The sequence below is a fragment of the Urocitellus parryii genome, chromosome 12 (genome assembly GCF_045843805.1).
Source record: "Urocitellus parryii isolate mUroPar1 chromosome 12, mUroPar1.hap1, whole genome shotgun sequence".
NCBI classification, from domain to species: Eukaryota; Metazoa; Chordata; class Mammalia; order Rodentia; family Sciuridae; genus Urocitellus; species Urocitellus parryii.
In genome coordinates this window covers 33,083,421-33,106,315 of record NC_135542.1, presented here as the reverse complement: position 1 = coordinate 33,106,315, position 22,895 = coordinate 33,083,421, and the positions used below count along the sequence as shown (strand labels likewise).

Here is a 22,895-nt window from a genome sequence, read left to right as displayed (position 1 = left end):
AGCCTGGTGTAGACCTTCAGAGTGCCCGCCACAGTGTGGGAGAACAAACCTGTGAGCCTGGTGTAGACCTTCAGAGTGCCCGCCACAGTGTGGGAGAACAAACCTGTGAGCCTGGTGTAGACCTTCAGAGTGCCCACCACAGTGTGGGAGGAGAACAAACCTGTGAGCATGGTGTAGACCTTCAGAGTGCCCGCCACAGTGTGGGAGAACAAACCTGTGAGCCTGGTGTAGACCTTCAGAGTGCCCGCCACAGTGTGGGAAGAGAGCAAACCTGTGAGCCTGGTGTAGACCTTCAGAGTGCCCACCACAGTGTGGGAGGAGAACAAGCCTGTGAGCCTGGTGTAGACCTTCAGAGTGCCCGCCACAGTGTAGGAGAACAAACCTGTGAGCCTGGTGTAGACCTTCAGAGTGCCTGCCACAGTGTGGGAAGAGAGCAAACCTGTGAGCCTGGTGTAGACCTTCAGAGTGCCCGCCACAGTGTAGGAGAACAAACCTGTGAGCCTGGTGTAGACCTTCAGAGTGCCTGCCACAGTGTAGGAGAACAAACCTGTGAGCCTGGTGTAGACCTTCAGAGTGCCCGCCACAGTGTGGGAGGAGAACAAGCCTGTGACCCTGGTGTAGACCTTCAGAGTGCCCGCCACAGTGTGGGAGAACAAGCCTGTGACCCTGGTGTAGACCTTCAGAGTGCCCGCCACAGTGTAGGAGAACAAACCTGTGAGCCTGGTGTAGACCTTCAGAGTGCCTGCCACAGTGTGGGAGGAGAACAAACCTGTGAGCCTGGTGTAGACCTTCAGAGTGCCCGCCACAGTGTGGGAGGAGAACAAGCCTGTGAGCCTGGTGTAGACCTTCAGAGTGCCTGCCACAGTGTGGGAGGAGAACAAACCTGTGAGCCTGGTGTAGACCTTCAGAGTGCCCGCCACAGTGTGGGAGGATAATAAACCTGTGAGCATGGTGTAGACCTTCAGAGTGCCTGCCACAGTGTGGGAGGAGAACAAACCTGTGAGCCTGGTGTAGACCTTCAGAGTGCCCGCCACAGTGTGGGAGGAGAACAAACCTGTGAGCATGGTGTAGACCTTCAGAGTGCCTGCCACAGTGTGGGAGAACAAACCTGTGAGCCTGGTGTAGACCTTCAGAGTGCCCGCCACAGTGTAGGAGAACAAACCTGTGAGCCTGGTGTAGACCTTCAGAGTGCCCGCCACAGTGTAGGAGAACAAACCTGTGAGCCTGGTGTAGACCTTCAGAGTGCCCGCCACAGTGTGGGAGGAGAACAAACCTGTGAGCCTGGTGTAGACCTTCAGAGTGCCCGCCACAGTGTAGGAGAACAAACCTGTGAGCCTGGTGTAGACCTTCAGAGTGCCCGCCACAGTGTAGGAGAACAAACCTGTGAGCCTGGTGTAGACCTTCAGAGTGCCCGCCACAGTGTGGGAGAACAAACCTGTGAGCCTGGTGTAGACCTTCAGAGTGCCCACCACAGTGTGGGAGGAGAACAAACCTGTGAGCATGGTGTAGACCTTCAGAGTGCCCGCCACAGTGTAGGAGAACAAACCTGTGAGCCTGGTGTAGACCTTCAGAGTGCCCGCCACAGTGTAGGAGAACAAACCTGTGAGCCTGGTGTAGACCTTCAGAGTGCCTGCCACAGTGTGGGAGAACAAACCTGTGAGCCTGGTGTAGACCTTCAGAGTGCCCGCCACAGTGTGGGAGGAGAACAAACCTGTGAGCATGGTGTAGACCTTCAGAGTGCCCGCCACAGTGTGGGAGAACAAACCTGTGAGCCTGGTGTAGACCTTCAGAGTGCCTGCCACAGTGTGGGAGGAGAGCAAACCTGTGAGCATGGTGTAGACCTTCAGAGTGCCCGCCACAGTGTAGGAGAACAAACCTGTGAGCCTGGTGTAGACCTTCAGAGTGCCCGCCACAGTGTAGGAGAACAAACCTGTGAGCCTGGTGTAGACCTTCAGAGTGCCCGCCACAGTGTAGGAGAACAAACCTGTGAGCCTGGTGTAGAACTTCAGAGTGCCCGCCACAGTGTAGGAGAACAAACCTGTGAGCATGGTGTAGACCTTCAGAGTGCCCACCACAGTGTGGGAGGAGAACAAACCTGTCAGCCTGGTGTAGACCTTCAGAGTGCCCGCCACAGTGTAGGAGAACAAACCTGTGAGCCTGGTGTAGACCTTCAGAGTGCCCGCCACAGTGTGGGAGGAGAACAAACCTGTGAGCCTGGTGTAGACCTTCAGAGTGCCCGCCACAGTGTGGGAGGAGAACAAACCTGTGAGCATGGTGTAGACCTTCAGAGTGCCCGCCACAGTGTGGGAGAACAAACCTGTGAGCCTGGTGTAGACCTTCAGAGTGCCCGCCACAGTGTGGGAGAACAAACCTGTGAGCCTGGTGTAGACCTTCAGAGTGCCTGCCACAGTGTGGGAGGAGAGCAAACCTGTGAGCATGGTGTAGACCTTCAGAGTGCCCGCCACAGTGTAGGAGAACAAACCTGTGAGCCTGGTGTAGACCTTCAGAGTGCCCGCCACAGTGTAGGAGAACAAACCTGTGAGCCTGGTGTAGACCTTCAGAGTGCCCACCACAGTGTGGGAGGAGAACAAACCTGTGAGCATGGTGTAGACCTTCAGAGTGCCCGCCACAGTGTAGGAGAACAAACCTGTGAGCCTGGTGTAGACCTTCAGAGTGCCCGCCACAGTGTGGGAGGAGAACAAACCTGTGAGCATGGTGTAGACCTTCAGAGTGCCTGCCACAGTGTAGGAGAACAAACCTGTGAGCCTGGTGTAGACCTTCAGAGTGCCTGCCACAGTGTGGGAGGAGAACAAACCTGTGAGCCTGGTGTAGACCTTCAGAGTGCCCGCCACAGTGTGGGAGGAGAACAAACCTGTGAGCCTGGTGTAGACCTTCAGAGTGCCTGCCACAGTGTAGGAGAACAAACCTGTGAGCCTGGTGTAGACCTTCAGAGTGCCCGCCACAGTGTGGGAGGAGAAGAAACCTGTGAGCATGGTGTAGACCTTCAGAGTGCCCGCCACAGTGTGGGAGGAGAACAAACCTGTGAGCCTGGTGTAGACCTTCAGAGTGCCCGCCACAGTGTGGGAGGAGAACAAACCTGTGAGCATGGTGTAGACCTTCAGAGTGCCCGCCACAGTGTGGGAGAACAAACCTGTGAGCCTGGTGTAGACCTTCAGAGTGCCCGCCACAGTGTGGGAGAACAAACCTGTGAGCATGGTGTAGACCTTCAGAGTGCCCGCCACAGTGTAGGAGGAGAACAAACCTGTGAGCATGGTGTAGACCTTCAGAGTGCCCGCCACAGTGTAGGAGAACAAACCTGTGAGCCTGGTGTAGACCTTCAGAGTGCCCGCCACAGTGTGGGAGGAGAACAAACCTGTGAGCCTGGTGTAGACCTTCAGAGTGCCCACCACAGTGTAGGAGAACAAACCTGTGAGCCTGGTGTAGACCTTCAGAGTGCCCGCCACAGTGTGGGAGGAGAACAAACCTGTGAGCCTGGTGTAGACCTTCAGAGTGCCCGCCACAGTGTAGGAGAACAAACCTGTGAGCCTGGTGTAGACCTTCAGAGTGCCCGCCACAGTGTGGGAGGAGAACAAACCTGTGAGCATGGTGTAGACCTTCAGAGTGCCCGCCACAGTGTGGGAGGAGAACAAGCCTGTGAGCCTGGTGTAGACCTTCAGAGTGCCCACCACAGTGTGGGAGGAGAACAAACCTGTGAGCCTGGTGTAGACCTTCAGAGTGCCCGCCACAGTGTAGGAGAACAAACCTGTGAGCCTGGTGTAGACCTTCAGAGTGCCCGCCACAGTGTGGGAAGAGAACAAACCTGTGAGCATGGTGTAGACCTTCAGAGTGCCCGCCACAGTGTAGGAGAACACACCTGTGAGCCTGGTGTAGACCTTCAGAGTGCCTGCCACAGTGTGGGAGAACAAACCTGTGAGCCTGGTGTAGACCTTCAGAGTGCCCGCCACAGTGTAGGAGAACACACCTGTGAGCCTGGTGTAGACCTTCAGAGTGCCTGCCACAGTGTGGGAGGAGAACAAACCTGTGAGCATGGTGTAGACCTTCAGAGTGCCCGCCACAGTGTAGGAGAACAAACCTGTGAGCATGGTGTAGACCTTCAGAGTGCCTGCCACAGTGTAGGAGAACAAACCTGTGAGCCTGGTGTAGACCTTCAGAGTGCCTGCCACAGTGTGGGAGGAGAACAAACCTGTGAGCCTGGTGTAGACCTTCAGAGTGCCCGCCACAGTGTAGGAGAACAAACCTGTGAGCCTGGTGTAGACCTTCAGAGTGCCCGCCACAGTGTGGGAGAACAAGCCTGTGAGCCTGGTGTAGACCTTCAGAGTGCCCGCCACAGTGTAGGAGAACAAACCTGTGAGCCTGGTGTAGACCTTCAGAGTGCCTGCCACAGTGTGGGAGAACAAACCTGTGAGCCTGGTGTAGACCTTCAGAGTGCCCGCCACAGTGTGGGAGGAGAACAAACCTGTGAGCCTGGTGTAGACCTTCAGAGTGCCCGCCACAGTGTAGGAGAACAAACCTGTGAGCCTGGTGTAGACCTTCAGAGTGCCTGCCACAGTGTGGGAGGAGAACAAACCTGTGAGCCTGGTGTAGACCTTCAGAGTGCCCGCCACAGTGTGGGAGGAGAACAAACCTGTGAGCATGGTGTAGACTTTCAGAGTGCCCGCCACAGTGTGGGAGAACAAACCTGTGAGCCTGGTGTAGACCTTCAGAGTGCCCGCCACAGTGTGGGAGGAGAACAAACCTGTGAGCATGGTGTAGACCTTCAGAGTGCCCGCCACAGTGTGGGAGGAGAACAAACCTGTGAGCATGGTGTAGACCTTCAGAATGCCCGCCACAGTGTGGGAGAACAAACCTGTGAGCCTGGTGTAGACCTTCAGAGTGCCCGCCACAGTGTGGGAGGAGAACAAACCTGTGAGCATGGTGTAGACCTTCAGAGTGCCCGCCACAGTGTGGGAGGAGAACAAACCTGTGAGCATGGTGTAGACCTTCAGAGTGCCCGCCACAGTGTAGGAGAACAAACCTGTGAGCCTGGTGTAGACCTTCAGAGTGCCCGCCACAGTGTAGGAGAACAAACCTGTGAGCCTGGTGTAGACCTTCGGAGTGCCTGCCACAGTGTAGGAGAACAAACCTGTGAGCCTGGTGTAGACCTTCAGAGTGCCCACCACAGTGTAGGAGGAGAACAAACCTGTGAGCATGGTGTAGACCTTCAGAGTGCCCGCCACAGTGTAGGAGAATAAACCTGTGAGCCTGGTGTAGACCTTCAGAGTGCCCGCCACAGTGTAGGAGAACAAACCTGTGAGCCTGGTGTAGACCTTCAGAGTGCCCGCCACAGTGTGGGAGGAGAACAAACCTGTGAGCCTGGTGTAGACCTTCAGAGTGCCTGCCACAGTGTAGGAGAACAAACCTGTGAGCCTGGTGTAGACCTTCAGAGTGCCCACCACAGTGTGGGAGGAGAACAAACCTGTGAGCCTGGTGTAGACCTTCAGAGTGCCCACCACAGTGTGGGAGGAGAACAAACCTGTGAGCCTGGTGTAGACCTTCAGAGTGCCTGCCACAGTGTGGGAGGAGAGTGCAGCATCTTCACACCTTGGCAGAGCCAGTTGATGGGGAGGCCTGGAGTGGGGGCTGGCCACAGTCTTGGACTGCTGTGTCACCAGACCCTCAGTGTGTCTCGTGCTAAGAGGCCCAAGGCTGCTAGTTGCTGCAGAGCGAAGGTGGTGGTCTGGCCCTCTGTCACTCTAGAAAAGCAGTTTTGCTTTGGATTTTTTAGGAGGACAGCCATTATATAAGAATAGACACTCATGAAGTAGTGTCTTCCACGAAGGAAGGGCTTGCTGGATAGTCAGTGCCCACGTCTCCTCTCTGGGTGAATTTTCGGTGTGTCAGATAGATGATGAAGTTGTCAGCAAACCATCAAAGAAGACTTTTTAGAAACTCTCATCTACCCTTTGCAACAATATTAAAGTAGACAATCTGCTTCTGGTCAATTTTTACCCTAAATGGCAATCTTTGAAAAATGGAGTACATCTGTCTTGGAAACGTGTATGTGGCAGCTGTGCCCACAACAGTGAATGGCTTCTTTACTTTAGTGGGCCCTGATTTTGCTCACACTACTATTTTGGGGATTCCTGTGTGTTTCTTTGACTTAGGTCAGGAGCACAGGTTAGACGCTCCGGGCTTTTGGTCAGGGCTGGTTTTCTGTTCTCTGCTGCCACTGCTGTGGACCTTGGGCACATCATTGAGTCCCCTCAGGCGGTGTTGTTGTCCACTGAGCTGGAATGACCTTGCTCATGTCCATCGTCTTTGGCAGCAGGCCGAGTTAAGTCAACACAGCATTTGCATTACCTGGTTTCAACACGGGTTCAATTCTGGCTTTTTACACCAAGCCGTGAGTTTCCTGTGACCTTCACAGAAGGTGTTCCTGTAAGGATTCAGCCTTTCTTAATCTTTTGTGGCTTTTCAGAAATTATGAGGTTGATGTTCAGTCTTTTCTCCCTGTTTGGAACATTAGTGAAAATTAAAACATGGTTGTTTTATATGTATTCTTATATTGAGAGTCTTTTTCTGCTCTAATAGATGGTTAATTTTTATATGTTCCATTTATGATTGAGAAAAATTAATTGCATTCAACCCTAAAAGCTTAGCATTTAAAATATTTCTCTACTGGCCCTCAGTTATTGAGAATACTGAAGTCTCCTACTATAAGTAGACTTCTCTATTTTCCCTTTTCTATTAAATTTTTCTTTATATATTTTGGTACAGTTTTATTAAATACATGTAAGTTAAGGATTTCTGTATCTTTCAGAAACTTGTATTAAGTAGCGACCTTGGCTCCTTTTGCCTTACAGTCTATTTTGGCTAATATTAACATGGTGAAGTTAGCTTAATCTTGTTGTTCAGTGTATAATTTTCTATTTTTTTTTCCCCCTTGGAACTGGGGATTGAGCCCAGGGCACTTTACCACTGAGCCACATCCTGAGCCCTTTTTATTTTCTTTTGAGACAGGGTCTTGCTAAGTTGCCAAGGCTGGCCTTGAATTTGTGATCCTCCTGCCTCAGCCTCCTAGTTGCTGGAATTACAGGAGTGTGCCACTGTGTCTGGGTCTTTTTCTATTGTTTTCTCTTTCTACATCCTTAAATTTTGGGTATAGCTCTTGGAAACAATGTTTTGCTGATATTTTAAAATGTGATCTGACAGTTGCTAGTTGATGAATCAGTTCATTACAGTTATTGTTTCTGGTCTTTTGGAATAATTTCTCACATTTTGTGTGTTTTGTCCAGTTTTGTTTTTGTCTTTCCTGGTCTCTCCTCCAGGGAGCTGGGATCACGGGCGTGCGCCACCACCCCTGTTTTCCTGGTTTTCCCAGTGGTTGTGAACCTTGTTCTTACCTTGCTCCCCTCTAGCATTGTGGAAGGCAGGTGTCTTTTTCTGCTCTTCAGTGGCTCCTCTTGAAGGTGTGCTGCTCTCAATATTCGTGGTCTCCCGCCGAGCGCTGATCTCCCTCCACCCCTCCCATCTTGATACTCTGTTGGCCTGTGTTTAGGTTTCATCTTTGAACCTTTTATCAATACCAAGTTAAACACCATGATCAGCAGCATGGGTGTGATCTGTAGGTAGGTGTTTTTCCTAGAGTTTTGCCACCTGTTTTCTCAGCTGCTTGGCTGTAAATTGAGGCCTTTCTTCTGGGGCCACTCCTGGAGCTGCTTCCGCACACCAACTCAGGGTTGGCTTGTTTGGAAGGCCTGCTCCGGGTGATTGTCCAGCTAGTGTGCGGTTCTTGGTGGGCAGTTCGTTTCACTGTGTTCCGATCCCTTCATTCTCTGCAGAGGTCATCCTCGGGCCTGGTCAGAATGCTGACTGCCTTGCATGCTTTGTCTTGATCTCCAGGTCCTACATTTTTCTATGACGTATTGGGAAGTGGATTTGGCTTTAATTTAATTTCAATCATGCTTGTAAATAGTCCTGCTTCCTAATTCAGAGAGCTAGTGTACTTAATTTTTCTTTAATTCTGGAAAATTCCCAAGTATCAACCCTTAAGAAATTATGCATCCTCTGTTTTTCTTGTGGCTCTGGGCCTCTGTCAGCTGGGGGGGGGGGGGCGTGTTGTGCAGGGGCGGTGTGCTTTGTGCTGTTTTAAACAGAGCCTGAACTTTGTCCTGTGCCACCTCATGTACTGTCTGGTGGCCATTGCGTCTCTCTGCCTCATCCCTTCTGGTTTTCAGTCTGTGCTGCATCTTTCTTCACATTTTTATTCCAAGCAATTAATTCTCATTGGGCATTTCTAATACCAGCTGAAATTTTTTATTTCAACAATTGTAATTTTCTATTTCTAGACATTTCATTTGGTTCTTTAAAAAATGTTCCTGGCAAACTTTGATAGATGCCAGACCCATCCATATCAATATTCATTCAGGAATTGGGGAGTAATTGCAGGTTGGATATGTAACCCTTGGGCTCTCTGTGAGCTGGACTTGGACCTCGGCACCATTGTCCCATTTGACCACTGTGGCCGTGGGTTGAGCCACGGGGTTGTGTGCTATTTAGAGTCTGTGCTGCCGTTCTCACACATCTGGACAGGTCCCTTTGCCTGCGGACACCATGTCAGGTGGAGAACTGAGTGAGAGGCTGTGGCTGCCCTGTGGTTGCCAGGGTCAGCCAGTCCCGAGTTTTCCTGGGGGTAGGTCAGAAGGTGCACACTGGATTGAAGGACCCTGACGTGCACGTGTTCCTCTGCTGTGTGATGCCCCGCATCTTGGCCTGTCCTTCTGGAAAGTAGGTGCCCATGCTCCTGCCACCTCGCCTGCAGAGCCTCCCAGAGGTGTGGTGCCCCTTCACCTCCACCTACACAGAGATGATGGTACTGTGAGGCGGCAGCCCTGACACCATCCTCAGTTCCTTCAGGCACCTTTGTCCCCTTTAGCAGTTAGTATTTGCATCCTGCAGACTTGAGCTGTGTAACCCGTGCACAGCATTGTCTCTGAAGCATTTAAAAGGCCAGTATGGAAAAGTATTTTAGGCATGGCTCCTCAGACACCCTGTTGTGTTCGCCAGGTTATACCTGCATCAGGTGATTGCTTAGTGGAGCTTGATTCTGCCTCTTTCACCTGCTCAGCCTGTGCCAGATGCAGGGAGATGGCTACAGTCTCTAAAAATAGCCCTCAGATGCCTAATGTGCTCATTATGTGGCAGAGCCTGTGGATACCTGCTCCTCCAGCTGGGGATCAGATTATGTCCCCCAGCCAGGGCATTGTTAGCCCTTTAGCAAGCTGACTGCAGCTGCTATTCAGGCTCAAAGGCTCTAATCTCCTTTCAGTCCTCTAAGCCTTCACTCCGTAATCCCTTCCAGCAAGCGGTACACTCCATGGCACAGTTGGCCGCCTCAAGTATGTCTCTTCCATTCATTTTGCCCTGATTATCTTTTTATCTCATTAAGTGCCTTTAGCTCTTGTGTTACACGTTAAAATAGATAGACGCATCAAATTGGCCTTAAAGATACAACTTGGTATTTTCTCCTTCAACGCAGTGGACTGTTACAGAGTCGAGAGGCTTCATTTCATTCCCGACTCTGGTGCTAATGAGCCATGTGAACTTGGAAAAGTCAGTTAACTTCACTGGGCCTCAGTTTCCTCATTAGTAAAATGGAGAGGCTGGGTTCCTGCAGCGTGATATCTGAGCTCTTCCCAGCTCAGCCGTCTTGTGGCTCTGGATCTCTGTCAGCTTGGGGGGTGTTGTGCAGGGGCGCTGTGCTTTGTGCTGTTTTAAGCAGAGCCTGCACTTTGTCCTGTGGCTGGGCTTCATGCAGAGCCTGTGCTTTGTGCCATAGACCTGACTTTGTACAGAGCCTGTGCTCAATACCGGGGCTTGGTTTATACAGGCCCATGCCCTGTGCTATGGCTTGTTTTTACATGGAGCCTGAGCTTTATGCTGTGGGCTTGTTTTGTAGGGAGCCTGTGCTATGTGCCATGGTGTGGTTTCATATAGAGCCCATGATTTTTGCCGTGGGCATGGTTTCTCTCCGAGCCTGCGTCCCATGCTGTGGCCGTGGCTTTGTGCTTTGTGCTTTAGGCATCGTTTTATACAGAGGCCTTGGGCCCTGCCCTCTGGGGGCTCCTAGCCACTGTACTGTTAATTCAGGACAGACAGTTACATCATAGGACCTAATTTCTTGGCAGTCTTAAAAACAGAGATGAAAGGCGAATGCCGCCCTGGCTATTACAGTGTTTTCCTTCTGAAGTGGGTTTTTCTTTTTAAAATGCCTTGATTTCTTTGATATCTGCTGGGTGTGCATTGAAAGCTCTGCTGTAGTTCACACAGTATGGAAATCTTGAGCTTCAGAGCCAGTTTGTACATCTCCGAGGGCATACCCCCTGATTCTCACTTGGTGCTGTTTATCTTGAGCTTCAACTGCTTCTGAGGATTGGAATTGCCAATAATGCCTGCCACAGTCCTCAGAGCCAGGATGCCTCTGCTCATCCAGTTTTGTAGCCATGGGCGGCTCTGGGGTCAGGGTGTTCAGCCGGTGCCTCCTGTGTGCAGAGAACTCCAGCATTCTGGTTTCAGGTAATGTCTCATGTTTACAGTTTTCAGTGTGGGACTTTGAACTCACTTTGCACTCGCCAGATTTTCAGAGCAAGCTCTGGAAAGGAAATTGTATTAGGCGTGGTTTTATACAGAGGCCTTGGGCCCTGCCCTCTGGGGGCTCCTAGTCACTGTACTGTTAGTTGAGGACAGGCAGTTTCATCATAGGACCTAATTTCTTGGCAGTCAGAAAACCTAAATAAAAATTAACATACTAGATATTCCTTAAAGTTTTTTTCCTTTTTATAAATTGATTTTTAGAAAAATATATTGATTGATTAGTATTTTGCAAAGTGTCAAGATAGGTCTGTGTCCACCATCCTTGATCTGATCTGTCCCAGCCAGGAGGATCGTCCTTTTTTTATTCTGTTCTTGAACATGTCCCTACAGTGTTTCCTGGCTTCCTGGCTTTCATTCTTTAGCTTTTTAAAAAAGAGTTTAATCTTTATTTTATTTACTTGTTTTTATTGGTGCCAAGGATCGAGCCCGGTGCCTCACCCTTGTTAGGCAAGCGCTACACCCTGAGCTACAGCCCCGCCCTTCCTTTCTTTATTTACGCAGTTCATTCAGGGCATGTGACTTGAAGATGACTGGATACAGAATCCACCAAAGTTTCCACTGGTGGTGGACAGATAAAGAAAATGTGGTACATAGGTATGGTGGGGACATTCTCCAGGACGGATAAGGAAAGAGAGGTGTACCTTGGATCTTCAGCCTGTTACTTGTGACAACTGGGATGAACTCTGAGGACCTCATGCTGAGTGCAGTGAGTTGGGCCTGGGAGCTCTTTGTCATCTCACTTGGATATGGAAGCTGAGACCAGCTCACAGAGTAGGGGGATAGTGGTTGTCACCAGGGACAGAGTCAGCCTGGGCACAGGGGAGAGGTTGGTCAGCGGGGAGCCAGCCATAAGGAGTGAGTTCCAGGTAAGTTCCTCGGGTGCCTCCTGGTAACTGGGGTTCATACCAGTGTATTGTGTGCCTGGAAATTGGTGAGAGATAATTTTAGGTGTTTTTCACAACAACAGCAGCAGCAACAACAAAATAAGTATGTCAGGCACAGTGTGTGTTACTGGCTCCATGTCTTGTTAATACACTATAAATACATAGTTTTCATTAATTAAAAATAAAGCTCCTTGTACCACACCACCATCTGCTGGGGGGCACAAAGCTATGCATGAGTACCCACTTCTGTGTATGTGCTGCAACAGGAGGTGCCCGTGCTGGGCAGTCCACGGCTCTGTTGGCCCCACAGCCTCGGGTGGGAACTGTGGTGGGCATGAGTCCTGGGGTGGGGGCCCGCTCCTTTGTGCTCCCGTCATACAGCGGCTTCCCTGGTTGTGTGCTCACACTTGGGGCCGTCTGTTCAGGGGAGAAGGAACTCTCCATTTCTACAGGTAGATGAGGCCTGGGTGTCCCCGTGCCCCAGCTGGCCCTGTGGGTCTCCATTCTTTCAGTCTTTTTCTTTCTAGTGTGCTGACCAGCCAGCCAGGCCACTGGACACACCCTTGAGTGTGTGCCTCGTGCCTTGTGTGCTACAAAGATGGTCGGTGCAGTGCTTATGGCCTGCGCCTGGAGGCAGGGTCTTCTCACATCGTGGCTCCCAGGCATCTTCTCTAGAAGGTGGCTTGTTGGAGGGCCGCTGCCCCTCTCTGGCTTGTGCCTCTGTGCTGCGCCCTCCCATCCATAAGTTGGCCCAGCCTCTTCTTTCTCCTTCAGCAAGGAATACAAGGTCCACAAGTGGTCTTGGGGTGCTGCTGAGTCCTGTGTCATCTAGATACCTACTCAGTACTTCTGTGCCACCCCTCCACTCCCGGTCTTCCTGGCTGTGTCCTGGGTGCTCTGTCTTTATAGTGGATAGCTGCTGACTGTCTGACTCCATGACCTGGTGGATATGACTGGGCATGACTCGTGAGTGGCCCAGGATCAGGGTTCTGCCTGTCAGGGCCCAGCAGCATGGCAGAGCTGGTTCTCACATGGGGTCTCTCTGCTGGAGATAGCATGGCCTTCCTGCAGTATTGCGCTGCGCGCTTTTGCCATCGATACCTTCCATGGTAGCAGGGTCCCGAGGTAGTGTGACCCCAAGGTGGGGCTAGCTGCCTCCTCCCCAGGTGAACTCATGACAGGGCACTCAGCCTCTCCTGCTGGGTGGATCCCAGTGTCTTAGGGGCATCACCTGCAGTGCGAGGAGGCTAGCTGGGCACCACACCTCCTGGGTGGGTGTGACGCAGCACCGTTGGTTTCTCGCTCATATGTCCTGCTCTTCCCTTGAACCTCGCTGGAGTGGCAGGTCCCTGAGTCTCGACAGCCTGCCTCTTGCACCCTTCTGCTGCCCAGGCAGTGTGCCGTCATCGGTGCACTGGGTCAAGTGGTGCTCCCGGGGTGTCCAGAGCTCTGGACTCTGGTGTGACTGGAGGAGGGGAGCTGCCCTGGCTCCGCAGCAGCCTGTGGGCTGGTTTCCTCTGCTGTGCACACAGGCGGCTCCTGACCCGATTCTTCACTGGGGCGGGCAGGTGCTTCTGGAGACAGTGTGCAGACATCATGTTCTAGAGGCTGTGAATGCTTTGAGTCCACATCTGGTGCCACATCTATGAGCAGGCCTCCTGCTTTGTGAATCTTGGTGTAGTCTACAGTCATTGTCTAGGGCCTGCTGCCCTTCTGCAGAGGCCAGTGTGAAGTGATCCAAGCCATGCCCCTCCATCTCCTTGATCCCTGGAGTGCGTGTGTGTGTCCACATCCCAAGAGGCTTCCCCTTGACCTTCCATGGCCACAGACCCAGGATGGACATGTCATAAGCTGCCCAGTGTGTCAATCGCATTTTACGTGTGTGGGCCACAGAGATGACCACTGAATGGGTCCAAGATCAGGGGACTGTGGGGGGCCACTCTGAGCTGTTTGCAAAGCCTCTACTTGGCCTTGAAGCTAAGGAGGTTTGGTCTGCCATTGCAAGTCATCCTGAGGTGCTGAGCGTCTGGTCTCAGAGGGCAAGGCCACTCAGAGATGCCTGAAGACAGACACCCCACTCGCGCCCCGGCAGCCAGCAGAGAGCAGCCCCACACCTGCAGCCCCGCCATGACGTCCCCCCACCACCACTAACACGGTGCCTCCAGTGGCCCCGCAGCCTGCTTGCTCAGCCTTTCACTCCTCAGGGCCCAGGGACCTGGCTTTCCCAGCGCCCCCTGGAAAGCCACTGGGCGAACAAGCTGAGACGCTCAGCACCTCGGGTGAACGGGGCAGGCCCAGGCGTGGCAGCGTTTCCGGACATCTCACATGCCCAGCACCTGTTTAGGAGGCCCCTGAAAGCCGTGAGCAGAGAGACCTATTTAGAGCCCCTCAGCCCCGAGCTGCGTGCCTGCTGAAGGTTTCCTCATCCCTTGTTTGGCTCCGATTTTGAAGAGCCGTTGGAAAACAGTGGGAGGAAATTGATTTTGAGGAAATTAAATTTTTTTTTGAACCACAATGAAGGCTTTAAATCAAGGACAAGGTGGGCTCACTGCTGCTGTCTCTGGTTGGTGCCTGGAGCTGCTGCCGCCTGCCCAGCAGACGGGGCAGCCGCGGCCGTGTAAGTGTGCTGTGCTGTCTGCAGACACCCTGCTGACTTTCTCCTCTGTTGCTCAGCCTCCGACAGCCGAGTCCAGGCACGTGCGGCCGTGTGGAGGATGCCCAAGGAGCTGGAGTCCGGAAGCCAGGAGTCCCCCGACGACTCTGCAAGCACCGCCCAGACCCTGGAGCTGCTCTGTCACCTGGACAACACAGCCCATGGCAATGTGGCCTGGTAGGATGCTGCATGTGGCATAGGCCTAGGATGAGCCTGCAGGCTGCTCAGGGACCACCTGCACTCTTGACAGACGCTGTGCCTCCATTTGTTTTTTTGTTTTGTTTTGTTTTTAGTGTGTGTGGGGGTCCTTGTTGTGTTCTAGATTAACCTTGCTTCTGGAAGCTCACTATATGCATGGTGCAGAGCCTGTGTCCCTTCTTTTCCTCTTGGTCTAAGCAGTGTTGCCCACAGTCACCTGACAGAATCAGCCTGCCCTGTGCTGCGCTTTCCACAGGTCGTGCCTCACGCCGAGGGCAGCCAGCTCTCTTCCCATGGCCTTTGCGTGAAGGCTATGTGCTTGGTTTACCATGTCCTAGGCCTTCTGTTGTCTCTGTGACTTCAGCTTTGTTTTCCCCATCAGTCCTGTGGTGTGTCAGGCGACAGGAGATGTGACTGCCATTTGTAGAGGGTTTCTGGCCAGTTGCTGCCTGTGTCGTCAGAGGTTGGCTATGTCCACTCACCTAGCCACTCCAGAGGCGCCTTTGCACAGCAATCATGGCTGGACTCTGATGGTGCTGAAGCCATGATAACATTAGAGGCCATGATTTCCGGGAGGGACTCTGGGGCATGACGTTATGGGTATTTATAGTGACCGCGATCACTTTGCTTAGTACAGCGACACTTGGATGTGTGTGTATGTGTGTGCACTCTCATGCATCCGGAAGGAGGCCTGTACCTCTCTACGCTTGCTTCTGTCCTAGCTGTGCCAGTGAAACAGATTCAACCCATAACATGCTTGCTAAGCATCTGCTGCATGCTCCCTCCTAGGCTCTAGGGACAGCAGTGAGTTCTGGGACCTGGCCTCGAGCAGTCCCTGTCTCCAGGGGAGACTCAGAGTGTCGTGGGCAGGAAGTTGTGGTGATGAGTCCTAATGAGCTGTGTGCCAGAGTCCTAGAGGAAGCTGCGAGTCAGACTGCGCAAGGACTGAGTGTCCTGAGGTGACACTCGGACAGGGCTGAGTGTTGGTCCAGGCTCCGTTGCGAGGCCTGGTCCTTGACAAGGTTTTGGAGCAGTGCACAGTCAGGCAGTCTGAGCTCAGGAGGCCCCACATCACTGAGGAGGATTTGATTTTACCGTGGTTTTGCTTCTGCCTGCTCCGTGGTTCTTCCTTGTTAGAGAGCTGCCTTGAGTATTCACCTCATGCCCGACCTGGCGGAGTTGGTGGCTGGTGAGTCCTGAGGCCCCAGGAGCAGTTGCTTTCGTGCTGTCACTTGGCTGCCCACCTTTAGATTCCCTGTGCACGTCTCACAGCTCCATCCAGAATCCCACATTCAGTGGCCACATTGCCCAGCAAGCAGACATTTGTGTAGGTGTCTATAAGCATGCACATTGTGTGTGTCCCTCGTCCCTGGAGGCACAGTGGTGTGGGAGCAGACAAGCCCCAGGTGGGCCAGAAGTTGCTCAGGGAGGACCATGAGAGCAGAGATGGTGAGCTCAGGAGGGGCTGTGGAGCCATCAGGCTGCTTTCCTGGCTGCCTACCTTGTGCACGCACCTGTCAGATGCCATCCAGAGAGCAGGCTGTGTGTGTGTGTATGCGTGCGCACACACGCCTTGTCAGGAACTGAATGCTGAATACTAGCTTGGGACACTAAACTGCACCATGCACACCGCCCATGAAAGGGAGGCTTGTTGTGAAGTGGTTGTGGTGTTTAAACACAGTCGGCTGTTCTCAGAGTCACCGGAGTGCTATCTGTTCTGACTTTGCCGCTGCTGTTCAAAGCATTTCTTGAGCTCTTCTCTGTCATCTAGAACATCAGTGCATATTTTTCCCCGTGTGTCTGTTTTGAGTGTTTCACATTGAGGTCATTGCACATTCAGCAGCAGTTGTAGGGAGAGCACAAACCCTGTACGCCCTCCACCGGTCTCCCTGGTACCTGTGGCAGCAGTGAGAGGCCACCACCTGCACGTCGGCTCTGCACCTTTTGCCAGCCCTGTGTGGGTCCTCGTGCTTGCGTGGGAGCCTCCAGAACAGTCTAGAGCAGCTCGCCCACGGGTCCTTCCTTCTTTAATATCTGTAAGCACTATTCTGTGCTTCATCCCTAATTTGGTCATTTCTAGAAGATTATATAAGTGAAGTTATGCACTGTGTAACCTTGATACTGACTTTTTAATTCCCTGGATTGTTGTGTGTGCTGACTAATAGCCAGTTCCCTTTGGTTGCTGAAGAGTATTACCTGGTACCATGCACCACCGTCTATCTAACCCGAACCTGCTGGAGGATGCTGAGGCTTTGCCAGCTTGGGTCCGCCACGTGTAAAGCCGCAGTCAGTGCCAGCATGCACTGCCCTTGCCAACTGGCTCTGCCGTAGTGCCCTGGGTTCTTAAGAAAGGGTACTTCTTTCCCAGAGTGACTGCACATTTTATGTCTCGCTGTTGTGCATGTGGACCAGCCTCTGTCCTCGCCAGCACTGGGTGTGGTCAGGGATATTCAATGTTCCCTGCAATGCACAAGGACTGTCCTCACCAGCACTGAGTGTCACCAGGGATATTTGATGTCCCCCCACAGTGCACAAGGACCAGCCTGTGTCCTCACCAACACTGGGTGTAGTCAGGGTTATTCTTTGAAGAATCTTCAGTGATTTCCAGGGTTTATTGGACAAGAAATTTTAGTTTTGAAAATTTAAGTCACAAGTTTGATGGATCCATTGGGGGCTGGACACAGTGATCAGGGGCATGCTTTCCTTTTGGCTTATCAGTTGACACTGAGCATCACTAGGAGAGGCCCTTAGACTTTCCTGAACAATGCTGCTGGCTGTCGGAGAGCATGCAGGAAAGCTACCTAGTTCCCATGCTCCATCCACCAGGTCTCCCCGCCTCAGGTCATATGCCCTGCTGGCTTGGGGTGTGCTCTCCCTGTCTCCCCCAAGGGGAAGTGTTGGGGGCATCTGTCCTCAGCCATTTCAGCATCCATTTGCTGGGGAGCAGTATTCAGTCCTGACCTAGGACACCCCTCATGCTGTTTTCAGCCCCCCAACAAACAGGGTTGACAGAGTGATTGCCAGCAGCTCCCACTGTGAAAAGACCTCTAGTGCCCAACTTGAGTGTCCTCTAAAGAATCAAGGGCCCACCCATCCACCATGAATGCCCGATGTCACAGGGGGCTTCATCCTCATGGCTGCCATCTCTGCTTGGTGTTCCCGCTTCTGTTCACACTCGGGGGTGATGTTCTCTGTGGAGTCCCAGCTTCCTCTGCAACACCAACTCAGTCAGGCTCAGGGCTCATCTTCAGGGAAGACGGGCTCTAAGCCACCTTAGGAGCACCAAGGACAGCACCAGGTGCAGAGGAGGCTGGTTCAGGCACCCAGGGCAATGCCAGGCCAGAGAGCTCAAGACACAGGGAGCAGGGCTCTAGGCTGTGTCCTCAGCCTGAGGACAGCACTCAGCACATTGGGTGGCACGCCCCAGTAGATATGGAAGGCCAGCACCAAGTGCAGCTCCAGGCACAGAGTAGGTGGGTTCGGGCACAGAGGACAGTGCCAGGAGGAGACCTGGACTCAAGACTGCATCCTCAGTACCAAGGACAGTGCCAGGCACAAAGGAAGATGGGCCCCAGTCCTCAGCATCAAGGACCGCACTGGGCACAGAGGGAGGTGGGCTCCAGACCTTGTTGTCAACAACAAGGACAGCACCAGATATAGAGGAGCCCTGTCCCAGGCCTCATCCTCAGCACCAAGGACAGCACCAGGCACAGAGAGAGGGGCACTCCAGGCTGAGTCCTCAGCACCCAGGACAGCTCTGGGCACAGAGGGAGGCTGGCTCCAGGCTGGGTCCTCAGCACCCAGGACAGCTCTGGGCACAGAGGGAGGCTGGCTCCAGGCTGGGTCCTCAGCACCCAGGACAGCTCTGGGCACAGAAGGAGGCTGGCTCCAGGCTGCGTCCTCAGCACCCAGGAGAATGCACTTGGGCTTGTGCATTCTGTGTTGGGGTGCTGGGACTGGTGGTGGGCATTCCGACCCAGGACTTCAGAAGCACCTCGTTGCATCCCAGCTAAAAGGGCTTCTAGAAGGAGCCATTTGTGACCGTCGTCACCTGTGATCTGAAAGTTGTTTTGGTTGCTGGATATGTTGATTTATCTTTATCAGAATGGTCTCAGAGTGTCCAGTGTCCTCTAGCTAGTCCTTTTCAAAATGTAAATATGAACCAGCTGAGCTTCCTGGGGGAGCTGCTTATTTGTTTTCTAGCATGTTTCTCCTCTGCACTCTTTGTTTTTGGGGGGTTACTGGCAAACAAATCCAGGGAGTATTGCCACTGAGACACACCCTCAGCTCCCTTGTTTTGAGTAGGGACTCAACAGGTTGTCCAGGCTGCCTCAGTCTTGCAGGAGGAGACCTGCCTCAGCCTCCCGAGTGGCTGGGATCATAGGCAGGCAGTACTGTGCCTGGCCTGCCCCATGCACTCTGGAGTCACTTCTGGGGTCAGCGTGCATTTGCTCAGGGAAAGGCAGCATAGTTAGGCCTGGGCCTGCACCCCCTCTTCAGACATGCAGCTGCTTGTGCTGTCAGCGTGGGCTGGCCATTTCTCTTCAGGCCCTGCAGTCCTGTGAGTGGGGTGATTTGGAATGGCCAGTGCCGTTTCTTCCCTAAGCTCATGGGCTGCCACAGCCTCTCTTTGATACTCAGTGCCACCTGACTTTACTCATCAGAAATAAGTGGCAGACCTTCCTTCCCTGCTCCCTTGGCAGTGAGGTGGTCCCCGTGCCTGCTGCCACCGTAAGAGGAGCCTACTCGGACAGGGCCTCGGCATACAGCCTCCTGGGTGAAGTCTGTGAGCAGAGGGGAACTTACCTGCACAGGGCCGTGGCATACAGCCGCAGGGCGGGAGCCGTCCAGACCACTCCCTCCTGGGTGAAGTCTGTGAGCAGAGGCTGCTCCCTGACTGGAGTGGGTGCAGGCCCAGGGGGCCCTAGGCACCTTTCACCTTCTGGTGTGGTGTGATGTCCTGACCACCTTCAGTTCATCTCACACGGCCATATTTCACATTGGTCTGTTGGCTAACTTAAATTCTTTCTGGAACAATTTGGGACATGGATACACGAGTAGCATTAGAGTCTGCCTTGCCACTGCTGTAGACCCTGATGCTGAGAGGGGTTGACCCTAGTATTGTACTTGCAGCGGACTGTGCTTTTTCACTTTTGGGGAGCAGACGTGGAAGATCTCTTTACAGTGCTTATTGTGGCATGTGTTGTGCTTCTGCAGAGCTGGGTTTCTCCTTGGGACACACATGAAACTCATAGTTAGACTTTTTTTTCAGTGTGCAGAATGGACATTAACACTGGGCCACCGGCTGTAGACCCACCGCGTTCGCTAACACCTCCTGCACTTTACACTTGCCCACTGAGGTTTACACCACTGTCTCAGGAGCCCAGATGGAGAGGAGGTTTCCTGGAACTGTGAGGGGAAGGAGGTGATTATTTCTGAGAGTCTGCACAATGCTTCATCATCACCGGGGCTTCGCTGGCTGATTAGCCACAACAGGGTGATTGTGTGGTCTCCATTGCCTTTGATGATCAAGAGGCCCTCCAGCTGCTTAGGAGCCGTGCCCCTCACCTGCAGATGAATGTTCCCTGCTGGCGAGTGGAAGCAAAGTCAAAACACTGGGAATGTGGGCACATTCTTGTTGGGCACTGTTCCCCAAGTGGTGTATCAAGAGCAGTCACACAAATCGCCTTGTTTTCTTGGATGATGAAAATCTCCTTTAAAGGAGAAGTTACTAAAATCAGTCACGACAAGCTTTTGAAAGATGGGGGTAAGTTTGAGGACCGTCAGCTGTTGTATTGTCCTTGCTCCTGCCACCATGATCCATGATCCAGGTGTGGACGGAGTTAGGCATGCTCTTCAACATGGTATGTTTCTCTGGTGGCATTCTGCATCCTGTGGCTCTGCACAGTGGCCAGCCAACCTAGCCTCCTGAGCCAGCTGCTGGGAGGAAACCTGCTGTGCAGATGCAGTAAATGTCACACTGGAGTGGCAGGCAGGCCACTGTGTGTAAGGACCTTGTTGGAAGGCAGGAAAGGGCACAAGCCTGGGTGTTGAGACTGGGGAGGGGGAGAGAAGCCACATGGGGGCCCACCAGACAGGACGTTGCCGCTTTATTTTTTTCTTTTTAGTTCAGTGTGCCAGAAGAGTGGAAATTGGCTCTGGTTAAATGTTACAAAGAGCGAATTGATAGTTATTCTCAACATCTTGGAAAAGTTGCCTTTGAGGGTAAGACAATGTTTGATGTTTTCACAGATCCTATGCTGCGATTGCCCTGCCAATGACAATGTCATCGTCAAAGTGTGATCAGGTTTTTATGAGATCCATGCCAGTGCTGGCTAATCACACCAGACCTAGGCATCCCTAAGAGCAGGGTTTTAAAAACTGACACCTAGGAGCTGCTGCCCTGCTCACCAGCTTGTTACTGATGCCGTCCATCAGCTTTCACAACGACCCTGGAATTTTGCCCAACAGACCTTAGTCTATGCAGAAGAACAGTCTCATGGTATTCTGGGTCCATACCAAAAATGCCATTTTTTAAAGCTTTCTTAAAGTCTCCATTGTATAGTGGGAATGGGCATCACAGTCTCCCTTTTCCCATGTAACTAAAGGGGAGTATTAGAAAGAGGGGATGATGAGGAGGGAACACTTGTAATATGCATTGTGTAGGCACAACCCATTCTAGGAAGACCCAGAGTACAAGAGTTTGGCCAAACAGTACAGGAAGTATAGGTAACTGTTCACAGCAAAGAGACACTCATTCATTTGTTCACTAAACACTGGCTCAGAAGTGCGTATCCGTCCATCCTCTCAGCAACCCAGTGGGTGTCTCCCCGCACGCGTCAGCAGAGTCGCTTACCAGTGAATCCAGTGGGAAAGCCAAGAAGCTGCTGCTGTGACAAAATGTGTCCATGCAGCTGCTGTGACAAAATGCCAGCCACCAGGTAGCCTTTAAACAGCAGAGTTCATGGCTGTGGATTCTGGAGGCTGGAAATTGCACCCCGCCCACAGGTCTGGTTGGCCTCGACTGAGTCCCTCTGCTCAATGCTGAGATGGCCCCTGTGTACCGTATCTTCACATGTGTATGGAGAACGATCTTGCCCTCACCACACCTGTGCTTGCCCTCACACCTGTGCTTGCCTCACCATACCTGTGCTTGCCCTCAAACACTGGTGCTCCTTCTCACCACACTTGTGCTTGCTCTCACCATACCTGTCCTTACTCTCACCACACCTGTGTTTGCTCTCCCACACCTGTGCTTGCCCCCACCACACCTGTGCTTGCCCCCACCACACCTGTGCTTGCCCCCACACACCTGTGCTTGCCCTCACCACACCTGTGCTTGTTCTCACCACACCTGTGCTTGTTCTCACCACACCTGTGCTTGCCCTCACATACCTGTGCTTGCCCTCACACACCTGTGCTTGCCCTCACCACACCTGTGCTTGCCCTCACCACACCTGTTTGCCCTCACACTCCTGTGCTTGCCTCACCATACCTGTGCTTGCCCTCACCCACCTGTGCTTGCCCTCACCACACCTATGCTTGCCCTCACCCACCTGTGCTTGCCCTCACCCACCTGTGCTTGCACTCACCCACCTGTGCTTGCCCTCACATACCTGTGCTTGCCCTCACACTCCTGTGCTTGCCCTCACCACACCTGTGCTCGCCCTCACACTCCTGTGCTTGTTCTCACCACACCTGTACTTGCCCTCACACACCTGTACTTGCCCTCACACACCTGTACTTGCCCTCACACTCCTGTGCTTGCCCTCACCCACCTGTGCTTGCCCTCACCCACCTGTGCTTGTCCTCACACTCCTGTGCTTTGCTCTCACACTCCTGTGCTTGTTCTCACCACACCTGTGCTTGCCCTCACACTCCTATGCTTGTTCTCACCACACCTGTGCTTGCCCTCACCCACCTGTGCTTGCTCTCACCATACCTGTCCTTGCTCTCACCACACCTGTTTGCTCTCCCACATCTGTGCTTGCCCCCACCACACCTGTGCTTGCCACCACCACACCTGTGCTTGCCCCCACACACCTGTGCTCATTCCCACCATACCTATGCTTGCTCTCACACTCCTGTGCTTGCCCTCACACTCCTGTGCTCTTTCTCACCACACCTGTGCTTGCCCTCACCACACCTGTGCTTGCCTTCACCACACCTGTGCTTGCCCTCACCATGCCTGTGCTTGCCCTCACCATGCCTGTGCTTGGCCTCTGCTTTTATCTGCCTGCAGGCAGAGTGACTTGGTTGATGGTGGTGGAAAACAGCACAGGCTCTTCAATACCCCATTGCCTGGTTTCGAGGTCACAGGCTGTTGCATCAGATGTGTTGCCAGGCATCCTGTCAACGTGGGTCTGTCCCTGCAGGTGTTCCTTGTGCTCCAATGTGAAGATCTTGTCCTTATGCAGATTGATCAAACTGGGTCTCCTTCATGGTGGGCTCGTTTCTTGTGCCACTCCTGTGGCTCTTGCACAATGCTGCTTTGTGCTTATTGCAAA

The 22,895-nt window shown here is 52.8% G+C and overlaps 1 protein-coding gene across 7 annotated transcripts in view; it reads left to right on the top strand.

Moving 5' to 3' along the window:
- Positions 1-22,895, top strand: part of Eipr1 (EARP complex and GARP complex interacting protein 1) — a 137,714-nt gene that overhangs the window by 77,341 nt on the left and 37,478 nt on the right. For 6 of the 7 annotated variants that reach the window (XM_077791861.1, XM_077791860.1, XM_077791865.1 and 3 more), the window contains one exon: positions 14,211-14,367. In XM_077791861.1, coding sequence (XP_077647987.1) covers positions 14,211-14,367 — 157 coding nt within the window. Of the gene's footprint in view, positions 1-11,271; positions 11,360-14,210; positions 14,368-22,895 lie in introns of those variants that run through there. The other variant, XM_026380882.2, reaches the window with a different exon arrangement.